Below are 14007 nucleotides of genomic sequence, written 5' to 3' on the forward strand. Positions count from 1 at the left end.
GCAGCTTATATTGGTGTGGGCAAACAACTTGTATAGTAATGGTCTGCTTGTCATTTGAGAAGCAGTGGCTCTTTGAGGATGGTATTTTACTCCTCTCTCTACACCTAGCTTACATTGCATGAAAATTGGCAAGCAGTGGTGCATAGAAAACATACTGTGTTCTTCCCTGGTTCCTGATGGCATTGAAGCCTAACTAGTATTCTATTCAGGTGTTTGATACCTTTCAGAAGGGAGAATTCTGTCACAGTTATGAAAATTATATATTTCTACTTGAACATTTTAATTTCCAACAGCTTGTCCGCCGATTTCTAGAAATATTTTGCTGAGCTGCTGTTGGACAATGTCAAACTGCTAGTTTCATGTTGGACAGTTATGCTCCCAATGACCAGAATTGGCATATTATGTATTGATTTCAAGTACCAATGTGGAGCTTTCACTTTGCCATATTTGAATTTAGAAGAGCAAGAGCCATCCTTTCCAACGACTCACTTATGTGTAATATATGATATACTATAATAAATTTTGAGTTAATGCATTAGCATTTTATTACTCTGGGTAACAATACTAATTCTGAACTCATAAATGTTGAATTTTAGTGAAGAATTTATTTTTAAACGATATAAAGATAAAATTGATTAAATGCTTTAATTATGTTCTGATGCAAAATTGATAACTTAATTTTAGATACCCATTTAAAAAAAACACATTGGGTCCATTCTCTCTCAGAATGGTCAAATACCTGTGAAAAAAGGCAGGAAGATGTCTTGTCTATATACAAGGTACTGGACACAGTTCTGCTGAAAGTGTTGTCTGGGACATATCAAATTCAGCACCATTTCAGCTTCTCTTTATTAACCTTCCTCAAAATATTTTGTTACCATTACTGAGATTCTTACATTTTGGCACCTTAAATGCGCAAACTGGTTTTTCTTTAAATACAACTAAAGTACTTTTGAATTGAAATCAAAGTGAGTGGAAAGAATACAAATTTGGGGTTGAAAATCACATTAATTTTGCCTTTTTTTCCTCTTTGTCATAGTTAATTTTCTGTGCTTTCTTCCATAAGTCTATTGTAGAGTGACGAGATTCCTTCCCTGGCTAGATTCAGTTTGTTATCCACCTAAGGATTTTAAAACTGTAATGGAGTTATAAGTTCTTAATCAAAATCTTCATTTCCCTGAAATGTGCGCATTGATCAGAGCTACGGACTTTAATGGTAAAATAGCTTCTAAAAAGTGCTATGTATATAAAATTCATGAACCTTACATTTTAACAAATAGATGTCGTCTACAAAACCAGCTTAGTGTAACTCTTAATTGCATCCGATAAATGGATAGTAGTTTTATGACAAAGTTTTGTAGAAAGGAAAAAGAGAAGTCATTACTGATTTGCTGTATTAAAACTAGAACAGTTGTCTTAATTAGTGCAATGAATTATTAGTTTCTTCCAGATTGGTTAATATATGCATATGACAATAACAAATAATTATATTGCTTCAGCAGTGCAAGCATTTATAATGGGAGGGAAATTCTTAGTTAATCTGGGTGTCCTGGGATGCAATAGATCATTATTAACATGAACAGATGGACAAATGGCATCAAAGGGAACAGCAGTATAACTAATCCTTATTTGATAAGTCTGAGCTGATGACTAAAAATCTAGAACATGCTTCTGTTCTTCTAAAGAGGACTGAAAATGGCTACTGGGAATAATAATGAATTATAATTACTCTGTGGTGTTTCTATAATGTACAACAACTTTGCAGAAATAATACAATTAAATTAAATCATAGAATAGAATCTGGCAACGACAAAGATTTGTTGGGCCACCTAATCCATCTCCCAGCCATTTCAGGATATTCCCTATAATATACTAACTGCTGATATACAAACATAAAATGTTGCATGTTTACGTGAGACTGGAGTTTCATTGTCGTATAATGTCAGGTCATCAGGTACCTGTTGTATGGGGCATTTTTCAAATCTGTTTGGTTATTCACGCTCTCCTCCCTCTTTGTCCTTGATGTTGATAGGAAGGGAATGTGTCTTCTCATTACCACCTCTACTAATTCCTGGCTGCTTAGAAGCATGCAAATGCACCCTGGCTGCTCTGGACTGATCTGTTTACCCCACAACTCTGTGTGCCAGGTCGAACAGGGTGCTCTCATATCAAACCTCTGGGTTTCATATGGCCTACATTTATGGCCCACTTCTACACTGTGGTGAACATGTTCTGCTCCCTGTAAGCTATGTCTGTCCCTGAGATTTTGGGCAAAACTTTCCTACTGTTCCTCAATCAAAACTTCTTCTTGACCCAACAAGAGACTGTGTCAAGAAAATTGTGTCTAATGTAGTTTGAAAATAAAGATCTTGCATTAATATCACTTGATAACTACATCTTTCTTATTTTTATCATACATGTAAATGCACATGTATCCTGCTTTTCACATTTTGTTTAAATAAAGAAAATGATTCTATAAAATATAGAAAATTAGCTATGTATTTGTTTCGAAGTGTAGAATAAGCTATAGAGTAATTCTGCACTAATCTAGAACATTTTCTAGGCTCTCAAAAATTTCTGCTAATCTGCTCCATGTATTCTATTCTGATGACAGAGGCATTGAGTGGACAAGCTTGACTGGTTTTCTTTCCTTTGCCACATCAACGCCCAACAATTTGGGATTGGTAAGGAATGAACTGCAGCTGGTTGATCTTCCAACAGGTTAGTGTCTCTTGTGACATCTGTGTAGATTACGCTTGGGAAAGTGGCTGTGACAGAGCTGCTTGTTGGGCCATACCCAGATTCGTATCTGACTTCAGTGACAAAATAAATTATGCTTCATCCTGTTGTCATGGCAGAAATAACATAACTAAAAGGATTTGAGCTGATTCTGTTCTTCCTTGTCCAACCATAGGGGTAAGTGCTTAGAGTAGCTGTTATGGACTTCCCAATTTACTATTTTATCAGTAGTACTGTAAGCGCTAGAAAAAGAGTCTGCATGTAGAGTTGAAAAAGTTTAGCCCAGTTGTGCCTTTTGCTAAAGTTGCCATTATACCTTTAGTATATAAATAATGACTGTTAAGAGACCCTGAAGGTATTTTCTCAGTTATGAAGAAAACAAACTTTAATTTTCCACACAGGCAGACTTTTTGCTCTAGTGCTGATGATTCACTGCTGACTTCATATACTCCATCCATGCTGGGCTATTTTAACTAAGCAGGAAGTCTGCAGCCATAGGAAAAGTACTCTTGGGGGAATTTTGTGCCAAATAATTAAAAATTCTGTGCGCAATATTTTAAAATTCAACATTTTATTTGTCAAAATGAAACCAGCATGATTATATTGTGTTAATTATTTTGGAAATTTATTTAAAAATACCTGTCAGCAAGTATGTCTGTAACAATACAGACAACAAAAAAGATTCAGGAATTCTGTTTTTTGACAGATTCTTTACTAGGCATATTAATATGGAACTTTGAGTAATAATTCATTTAAACTACAATACAGAAACATATTTTCCACACCCCTCAGTGCAAAGGGTTGGGGGAGTCAGGTGTAAGAGAGGAGCTGATAGAGAGGGAAGCAATTGCTGGGCAGGAGCCTGGGAATGAACCTGGAGGGTTGATGGGTGTGGGTAGGAGAAGTATGGAACAGGTGTTTATTTCAGGGTGAGGGATTGTTAGAGAGTTGGGGAACCTCCCCCATGCAGACCCTGGCTGACCCCTAGCCTTTCCCATTCAGTCGGGCACATCTGCCCCTGTGTGTCCCTGCACCCCCACTCCCCTTGTCTCCATGTGACCCTGCACCTCCACTCCCATTTAGGCCCTGGCTCAATGTTGTCACACGAGCTCCTGTGCCTCTGCCCCAATATGTCCCCCACACTAGCCCTTCTGAACCCCAGTCCGTGTGATCCGCAGCAGCCCCATGTGCCCCGCTCTGTCCATCCCATGCCCTGCCCTCCCCTCCCCTTTCCCCCCCTTCCCCCCCCCCACATATCCCATGCCTCCTCATCTGGCCCTGCAGGTATGGCACTGTGAGTTGGCTGGGCCACTTTTGTTTAAAACACCTTTATGACACGTAACAGTTGTATAGGTAATATAAAGCTTCACTGAGAAAGGACAGTAAGTTTCATTATTGGTATTCAGCAGTGATCACTTCCATTTTGAAAGTTACAAGTTACAAGTACAGGAATGCAGTGATTCACTGAGTGCAGCATGAGTTAATACTTCATTTGAGAAATACTTATACATTTCTTATATTCAAAAGGAGTTAAAAAAATATGAGGGCAGAATATGTTTCTGGTATGAAAATTGAAATCCATTCAAGGTTTCCTTCTGGAGCAGTCAATAAGTAGATATGAAATATTGTCTATGAGCCACAACTCAAATAACTCGCTTAGATGTCAGTATTTGTGTAATGCCAATCATGCATTAATTTCAGTAGTTCCACTTCGGAAGTGAGATTGTTATGGGGTATTTTCTCAGGCAATAGAGACCATATTATGTTTTAGTGTCTAGAAAGCAAATAGAAGTTGAATAACTGTGTGAGCAGAGAAGCGGGGATGTGACAGGTCAATTACAGGGGTTTTACTTTTGTGGGGTTACTATTTTTTATTCCCTCTTTTTTCCCCCCATATAACTTCTGTATTCTAGGCAGGAGCATTGCATTTCGTGGGGAACGAGGCAATGATGAACCAGCCATTGAAATGATAAAGGTGTCTCATTTGAAGTAAGTAGATTAGCCTTGTAAAGCTTGTGTTATCTAGTATTGAATTTTCAGGAGATACTTGTAACAGACAGAAGTAAATTGGTATTGAGGAAAGACTCTGCACAAGGAGAAGGTGGAAAAGAATATACAAATTAATCATAATCAAAGAAATAATCTATTTTTACATATGTTTGTTACTATAGGCTTTTATTAAAATGTGAATGTTTATGTAATGGACGTTTTCACAAACTTCAAAATCCCACAGGGTGGCTAGAATAATTAAGGAGAATGTTAGTCTAATAGTTGTATTTTGATGTCCAGGGCCACTAGAGAATGGTTGTTATGAAATTTTTTGCAGGGTTTGGGTTTCTCCATGAGTTTCAAGGTCTTTTTAGAATCTAAACTTTAAATAAAATCAGAAGGTCAGGATTGCACATCAATGTCTTCCTGTGTTTTGCACAGCACTTAACACAGTTAGTGCAATTGCCACCACAGTTACAAATGAGTAGGTTCAGTCTGAAGAGAGAGACGATTATTAGGTGAGAACAAGAAAGGAACAGTTTGATTGGCAAGAGATTAAGATGGGTTAGGAAAGAGGCTATTTTGCCTTCAGTTTTAGAGAGAAGGTAGAGTTGATAGCTTACACAATATTAAAGTGTGAATTTTACTTTTAAAACGTACAATGTGAAAAAACAAGGAAACAGTTTGTATCCAAGTCATAAAAAGTTACTTTGCAAAAGTCCATTGCAAACTGTGGTGTGACAGAAAACTGCCCGGAAAACAGGGAGTTAACTCTAGAAGGGGTTCTCTGCACTTGCACATGTCCTTATGGGAAGGCAAAGATCCTGGACTAGAGACTGCAGGGTAGTAATTCTCCACAGGATGAAGGCAGGAAATTCCTTAAGAATAACATTTTGGAAGGCAAAAGTGGCAAATGAATTAGTAGTAAGAGGATTCCATATCCATTCACTACAGGACTATGGTGTGAAGTCTTCTGATTTTTTGTTTCTTTGTAAATATAATTTAAACAATATTGGATTCAATATAATTCTATAAAAGGTTTTATTGTAGTTTTTTGTTTAATATAGCAGACAACTTTCGTTATACAATAATAAGCATTCAAATATGGAGAGCTTACAATCTAGCCTTGTTCTCAGCAGGATATTATCTTCAATAGAGGGAGAGAGCATAAATTCTATAGCTAGGCAATCTTGAGATCAGATTATCCTCATTTTATTATGCTAAAACAAAATCAGAATAGCAGAATAAGTATTTTTTAACAGCCCATTGAAATAGCTAATCTGTAAACAGTTATGTTTTCTTGTATTAATATTTGTACAATGAGAGTCTGCTAAACATTTATCTCAGGTAAATGAGTGTTTGTCAAATCAGTATATACTACTATCAGCTCTTCTTTGCTTTGCTTCTTTAGCAGACAGATTTAGAAATGAAAAGTTTTTCATTTAAATCTAAAAAAACACAATATTTACTGTGTAGTATAGATCCTAAATTGGCTGGGTAAGAGATTGTTGCAACAGCATCAAGTTTAACAAATTCACATTTTAATTCAAATTTTCTTCTTCTCGTTAGTCTCCATATCTGTCAGGAACCTTAGGATAACAATGTTTTTTTTTATTAATTGTGGCTTATGGATGTATATATATCAGGAAATATGGTAATAAGAGTTTACGTATCAATTTTTGCAACAGTTTTCAAAAGTAATTCCACACGTACCATGCACTACTAAACTATGATAGTGACCAGAAGTTTTGGATCATTTAGTTCCTAATTCTGCAATGAACTCTAGATGTTTGTTCCCATGAGGAAAGTCAGGGGGATTCTGAATGGGTGCAGCAGTCCAGTTCCACAAAACCTTTTGCAAGATCGCTGCCAGACGAAATTTGTTCAGTGTCTCTTCGCCCTCTACTTAAAACAAACCAACCAAACAAAAAACACCACCACACAGACTCAGACCACCACCACCATGATGCCAGTAAGAAAAGGTATAAAATAAAATATTTAATAAACAACTGGAATGTAGTAAAGGTCTCATTTATTTCAGGCAGTATTTAGCTGTAGTATTTAAAGACAAGCCTCTGGAACTCTGGGATGTCAGGACGTGTACTCTTCTTAGAGAAATGTCAAAAAACTTCCCTACCGTGACTGCTTTGGTAAGGAATCCAATCTGTTGATTCTCATTTGAAATGTAAATGATTGTTAAATTTGTATATCTTGAAATAATTTTTTTTAAATTTCTCTAGTCTACAAACACAGTCTGACCTGTCTCCCCTACTCTTCTCTCACAAAATAGCCTATTAAAACATAGGGTTTGGGGTTTTTTTCCTAAAAGTAAATCTGTAGTGGGCATCATCATTATTAATCAATAAAACTAGGAAGTAAAAGGGACATATTTTCCATTTTCCTAATTAAAATTTCTCACAGGAATGGTCACCTACTCATAATTTGAAGAGCTTGAGAAAGAAACAGCTTGCAGCCCGTGAAGCCATGGCCCGACAGACGGTCGTGTCTGATACAGAACTTAGCAGTGTAGAATCTTCTGTGATCAGGTATTGCCCATCACTGTCTCATATGATATGGTAATGCATCAGTTATTCTTCAGACGAGTTTTCTTACTCAAGATTGTCGCTCGTTAATAGTGCTGTTTGGTACATGCCATCCAGATGCTGTTCCATGATGGAGGTACCCTCAGCTGTCCTGTTAAAGCAACTTTGCAGGCTCCTTTGTGCCATTTGAACAGCACAAAGGAGCCAAAGAATGGGCCAGAGTCTAGCACTTGAACATCGTCCCTTGATTTGACTGCTGAGCAAGAAAAGTTATCTCAACAGACTTTAACAGCATCCTTTAGTGGCCTACTCCTTGAAGTAAAATTTTAATTTGCCACTCATGCACTGTCATAAGTGTATAAACCAATTTGTTATTTCAGGACTTACGCAGACCGTTCTCAGGGGAAACACTCACTTCCGATCTACTATCTATTTTTATGTATTTGTTGATTGGGGTCATGACCTCTTATATCCATTTCAAGGGGGGAAAAGGCCACCTTTGTCTAATTATCTTTCTCTTGAAGCTTATTACAGGAGGCCGAAAGTAAATCTGAGCTGAGTCAGAACATTTCTGCCAGAGAGCACTTTGTGTTTACAGATACCGATGGGCAGGTTTATCATCTCACAGTGGAGGGAAATTCGGTAAAAGACAGTGCAAGAATTCCACCTGATGTGAGTTCAATATTTTTGTCTCATCAATGCTGTAATTTGTTTTCATAGCTACTGCTGCAGAAAATAGCATGCCATTAATCTTAATATAGATATGCATTTTAATGGCAAATAGTTACCAGAAATCAATAATTGGAAACATGAAACCAAAAATATAAGCTGTAAAACATAAACTAAAATGACTGTTTTTAAAAAAAGGACACTTAAAATTTTGTAGGAATATATAATTTTATGTAAATATTCAAACAGTGCTCTTATTTACAAGAGCACATTAGTTTGTTATATGTGTGATCACTATATTTACTTGGAAAGAACAATGGAGGATTTTTGTTCGTTGTGTCTCTATTTTGCATAATAATATATAAATGAGGGAAGCTGTATGCAGATGTTAAAGGTGTCTTAATCCTTATGGAAATAGTAAATACACCTCTACCTTGATAGAACGCTGTACTCGGGAGCCAAAAAATCTTACCGCATTATAGGTGAAACCGCGTTATATCGAACTTGCTTTGATCCACCAGAGTGCGCAGCCCCACCCCCCCGGAGCACTGCTTTACCGCGTTATATCCGAATTTGTGTTATATCGGGTCGTGTTATATTGAGGTAGCGGTGTACAGCATTTGAAAAAAGGAAAAGACACCATTTATGCTAGCTGTAGAATGTTTTTTGTGTCTTTGTCTTTATCTCAGACTTCTGTACAGTTATACACTATCATATTCGGTTTAAGAAAACAGTAGTTTCACCTATGTATGTTGAGACCAGGCATTAACCAAGTTGATCATATAGTAGGCATCTGGTAGCAACTACTATACCTAGCAAAACTATTTCCATAGTTTCCCCAATTAACGTATTTTGATTTTGCAGATACTTTATCCCACTGTTTTGTGGGGAAATGGGGGTATATTCTTTCAGGCAAGACAACAAAAACAGCTGAAATTAAATTTCAAATGTGGTGTAACCATGGTCCTCAGTGAGCACTAGCGCCTTTGCTTCGTTTGGGGTGGAGACACTTTTAAAATAGTTTGTATTTATAAAGTATTTCTGGGAACATTTGTGTTTTTTGGATAGAGTGGGATGTATGTAGGGGGTGTTGGGCATCTTTGGTCATCTGGATTTTTTTAAATTGAGCCTAATGAAGCCCTGCCCATTTTGTGATATAATTGCACACTTTCTCCTGACCTGACCTGGGTGATGATGTGTCAACTTTGAAATGTTGACTCTTAAGCATGAGAAATCTTTCTATTACTTTTAAAAATCACAAGGAAAATAAAGGTTAAAAAAAAATTATGCAACATTAAAGGCTGCATAGTTAATTTTTACACTTCCTGACTATGATTCTATATTCCAACAGCAAAGTTAACTTAGACATGTAGTATTCCTGTTTTTCTGTTTAAATGTGTTATTTGTCATAAGATGCATGCCGGTAAATATACAAGATGTTCAAAATGAACAGGTTGATATTTCTGTCGGAGCCTTAGTTTGTGCACTGTGTGACTTGTGATTTAACCATTCATCCTTAACGTTTCACTAAATGGTTAATTACATTTAATATGAACATAGTTAGGCTTGTTTCTGCAAACACACATATGAATAACTTTACCTGTATTAACAGCCCTATTTTGCTCAGCGGAACTATTCACATATGTACAAATTTAAGCACCTGTGTAAGTGTTTGTGGGATTGGGGTCTAAGTCTGTTTTCTCATTTTCAGTGGGGACCGGTACATCAGTCATAGCCCTGGAATACAAGATTTGCAACACTAGATCAGATTACTCGTCGATCAGTTCTGGTAGTGTGCCTCTGGTAGTGGCCAGTAACTATTCCTTCACAAGAAAGTGAAGCTTACCTTTTGCCCAAAACACTATCACATGCTGCTAAACAATTGTGCAGTGCTGCATGTTAAATGCATGTGATGGGATTTAGGATAGGGGAAATGTTTGAGCTATAACTTGTACCTTGAAGCAAGACTTGATTGAATTTAGCTTATAGTGGCATGCCTAAGTACAAAATGTTGTTACTAGTCATAGTTATGTATTTGAATCAGAGATCTGTAGTGGCAGTGAATTTCCATTTATTTTTATTTTCATTCTTAAGATATTTTAAGCTGCAGATGTTCTGTTCGGTTGCTCTTTTTGCTAATAGCATGTGCAGTTCTACTTACTTAAGGGCCTATTACTGAAGTGAATGCAAATTTGCCTTAGTAAGGAGTACAGAATAATATCCTACAGTTCAATAGCCAAGTCTTAATTTTTTTTCTTAAATAATAATAAAAAATATATGGAGATATAGCTATCTCATAGAACTGGAAGGGACCCCGAAAGGTCATTGAGTCCAGCCCCCTGCCTTCACTAGCAGGACCAAGTACTGATTTTTGCCCCAGATCCCTAAGTGGCCACCTCAAGGATTGAACTCACAACCCTGGGTTTAGCAGGCCAGTGCTCAAACCACTGAGCTATCCCTGCTCCCCCCACTTATTTCTTCATGGGACAGAAAAAATAAAGTTAATGTACAATCGTTATGCAGTGATTTAGTGGCAACCAATGATCCCTATAACCCCTCATAACTATAAGTGACATGTGACATTCTCAGGTTATCCCCCAGTGGCTAGTAGTCAGTCTTACCAGAAACTTTTATGGCATAGTTGGTAATATATACTCTGAAAGGGATTGAAACCCAAGATCACATTCTCCTGTGACTCCTAAAGTAATCAGTTTGCTCTAGAAAGATGAAGTCTTCCTTGTTGAACAGTTAATGGAGCTTGCCCTGCAGGAACTTATACCCCTATGCATTTAAAAAAGCTGTTTGTCTTCAGACTGCTTCTTAAAAATACACATGTTGCAACATTAGAAACCCGAATATTTCTCCATTTAAAAACATTTAAGTAACATTGTTAAATGTTACTCATTTTATTATCATTCTCCTTGTTTAGGCCAGCAGTCAAAATATTGCAAAAATCCTTCTGTTCCATGTGACAGGTTGTCTGTTTTCAGAGACAGTGGCAGCTTTCACAATGAGAGACCAGGTATTAAGGATCCAGTCTCTGATGGCGTTAGTAAATAATTTAGAGCAGACTTGGGCACAGGGGAGAGAAAAAAACAAGTAATGGAAAAATTGCTGTTTTATTGTGTGATTTTTTTTCCCCCTTGGGATTTAATGAAAAATTATGTATTTCCAAGAGTACATTTGCAGAATTTAGGAAAAAGGTAGTGAGTGTTTACCTGCTGTTCATAACCAAAGCTTTTTTAAAGACAGAGGTCTACTGAAATACGTTTTTAATTTATATATACTGTGTGCATATAGCTTTAACAATACAAAAGTTACCCATATAACCATACAGATATTGTATGATATTTATATCTGGTAGCTTAAACAACAATTTTAAAATATATCTGAGCATTACAAGTTGACTAGGACAGAACAATTTTGTAGATGTTCTTCATGTACTTTGAGTTTTTAGCTTAAGAGAAAAATAGTTCACTAGAAAGTCTATAAAGTTTGTTCAGCATAATCCAGTAACATTAAAGTATTCCAGACCAGATGTCTCTTGAGAATTATTTTTCTCTGAATTAATACTTCTCAACAGATTAAATGTTTAGGAGTAAAGCAAATACAAAATATTGGGATAAAGGTACTTAAATACACACAAATCCCTGACCTATTTCTAGAGGTGTGCTAAAGCCACAAAATTTGGGTTTCAGACAGTCCAAAGTTCTGATGCATGGTCTTGGTTTTGGCCAGCTCTTCGTCATTTTTGAATAGTGACCCTAAGCTATGGTTCATGACAGACAGTGGTAAATGGAACCCTTGCTGATGGTCCATGCAGAGTTGACTGGATGTATGGTGCTGAATCTCCTTGTTTTCAGCTTCTAAATTTTATTAAAAGAAGCTATAATTATTTTAAATATTTTTCTAAAATTACTTTTCCATATAATTGTCAGAGGAAAGAATGTGGGCCCATAACACAGTTTAAGATGCAGTCCAAATTATGAAAATGCTTGACAACCCCTATTTTAGAAGATTAAATGACTGTTAGTACTCACTTTCACTTTACAGAGGTTATAACAATCAAATTAGAATGTAGGTTCCCTGACTCTATTATGGTTGTAGTGAAAAAGGCTCATTGGAGACTATAACACACTACGCATAGCTCTGTGTGTCTCTTGCTTATGGCTGCTACCCACAGGGAGGCAGCATTGGCACTGTCTGTGCCAGACAATGGATTTAGTGACCCAAGATCTTGGATTTTTTTGTAGGTTCCTATCTTCAGAGACAGTTTTACAGGTAAATAATACATTATAACCTGTCAAACAATGGAAAAAATGTTTGCAAACACTTTTTAGTCATAAGTTTGGAGGATGTCACTTTTCATGTTGATATGATGGGTTGTTTTTATATCAGTAAATTTGTGGAAAACATAACTATTTATCTAGGTACTTACATGGACCTCGTGACCATAGAATCTGAGCACCTCACAGTCACTAATGAATTTTGTCTTCACATTACCCCTGCGATTCCCACCTGAGACATAGGCAGATTAAGTGATTTGCCCAAGATCACACAGGAAGCCTTTACTGAGCTAGGAATTGAACTGAGGTCTCCTGAGTTCAAGTCTGGTGGCCTGTCTACTGGATCATCATTTTTCCTTCTTCTGGGGCACAACAGAATTATTGGTTGGAAAATGCATTATCTGAGCTACACAAAGCACTTTGTTTCAATCACCGTTTTTATATTGTGACCTGAAAAAAAAAAAAAAAAAAGCTTGAGACTAATTTGTAGAACAAGAAATATTAATATCTAGGTGCAGACTAATTATAGCTTTTGTCATTTTAGATTAAAATTACATGTTGTATTTCAGTGTTCAAAAACTGAATGTTGCATTCTAATAATTAACCTTGGTGTGAGTTTCTCTTAAGTTAGTCATTTGTTCAGCTGTAATTTCTTTTGTAATGGCATCAAATCATGAATTGAACAGAAAGGGCATGGGTTGTGTACAGATTTGTAATGGGTCAGAGCTTTCTTTTTGTGACCTTTTAACAATTTTTTGCTTCTCTGAAGTGCAGCCACTTTCCTGCATCAAACATGAAGGCTCAGATAAATTTATCTATCAATTTGGAATCCTCTTATTTCTGTTTCCTAGTATTGTTTGTTGGTCCTGTGAATGTTTGATAATTGAGTCCTGTCACTTGGGGTTTACATACATCTAGGGACACAAAAGCTTTTCATGCTTTAAAACCCCAAAGATGATAATACAAAACATTTCATTCAGGACAAAAAGTCTTCAAAAATATGATGTGGCAGATTCTATCCTCTAACCGAGAACAACTCCATTAAATTCAACTGCATTGCTTTGTTGTAACAGAGAAGAATTTGGCCCATTAGATTTACCTATTGTGGAAAATGAGGAAATATCAGTACTGATATGTTTATGCCAATGTATGCTACTATTAATTACACAGTTTCATTCTTCTTCTTAAATACTTGCAGGGAAGCATGGGTAGCATTACTTGTATTGCGTGGAAAGGAGATACGTTGGTTCTCGGAGATGTTGATGGAAACTTAAACTTCTGGGATTTGAAAGCAAGAGTATCCAGGTATGAGTGTGAATAAAATCTTACTAATTCATATAAAATGAAGGAAAGGTAAAACATTTTTAATTCTTTTTTTTTCTTTGCAGTAGATGATTGTGTGTTGTCTGAGATAACTATTCAAGATTGTATTTTTAAAAAGAAAATTCTCAGTCATGTCCTAGCAGAGAGTGATTAACCAGAGAGATATTGGGCCATGTTAATAAATTTATAACTCCCGTGCCAGAAGGTACCATTGTGATCATCTAGTCTGACCTGTATAACACGGTCCATAAAACTTCCCCCAAAATAATTCCTAGAGCAGTGGTTCTCAAACTAGGGCTGCCACTTGTTCACGGAAAGTGGGAAAGAGGGACATGCTGGCCGCCCTTCCTGCAGCCCCCATTGGCCTGGAGCGGCAAACCGCGGCCAGTGGGAGCCGCGATCGGCCGAACCTGCGGCCGCGGCCGGTAAACAAACTGGCCCAGCCCGCCAGGGACTTT

The 14007-nt window shown here is 36.8% G+C and overlaps 1 protein-coding gene across 4 annotated transcripts in view; it reads left to right on the forward strand.

Moving 5' to 3' along the window:
- WDR11 (WD repeat domain 11) overlaps positions 1-14007 on the forward strand; it is a 65810-nt gene that overhangs the window by 33239 nt on the left and 18564 nt on the right. For all 4 annotated transcript variants that reach the window (XM_024216975.2, XM_024216976.2, XM_024216977.2 and 1 more), the window contains exons 12-17: positions 2615-2721; positions 4653-4728; positions 6770-6878; positions 7150-7274; positions 7796-7943; positions 13425-13531. In XM_024216975.2, the coding sequence (XP_024072743.2) occupies positions 2615-2721; positions 4653-4728; positions 6770-6878; positions 7150-7274; positions 7796-7943; positions 13425-13531 (672 nt within the window). The remainder of the gene's footprint in view (positions 1-2614; positions 2722-4652; positions 4729-6769; positions 6879-7149; positions 7275-7795; positions 7944-13424; positions 13532-14007) is intronic.

Source organism: Terrapene carolina, unplaced genomic scaffold, assembly GCF_002925995.2.
Source record: "Terrapene carolina triunguis isolate 2854851 unplaced genomic scaffold, T_m_triunguis-2.0 Scaffold95, whole genome shotgun sequence".
In the NCBI taxonomy this organism is placed as follows: Eukaryota; Metazoa; Chordata; order Testudines; family Emydidae; genus Terrapene; species Terrapene triunguis.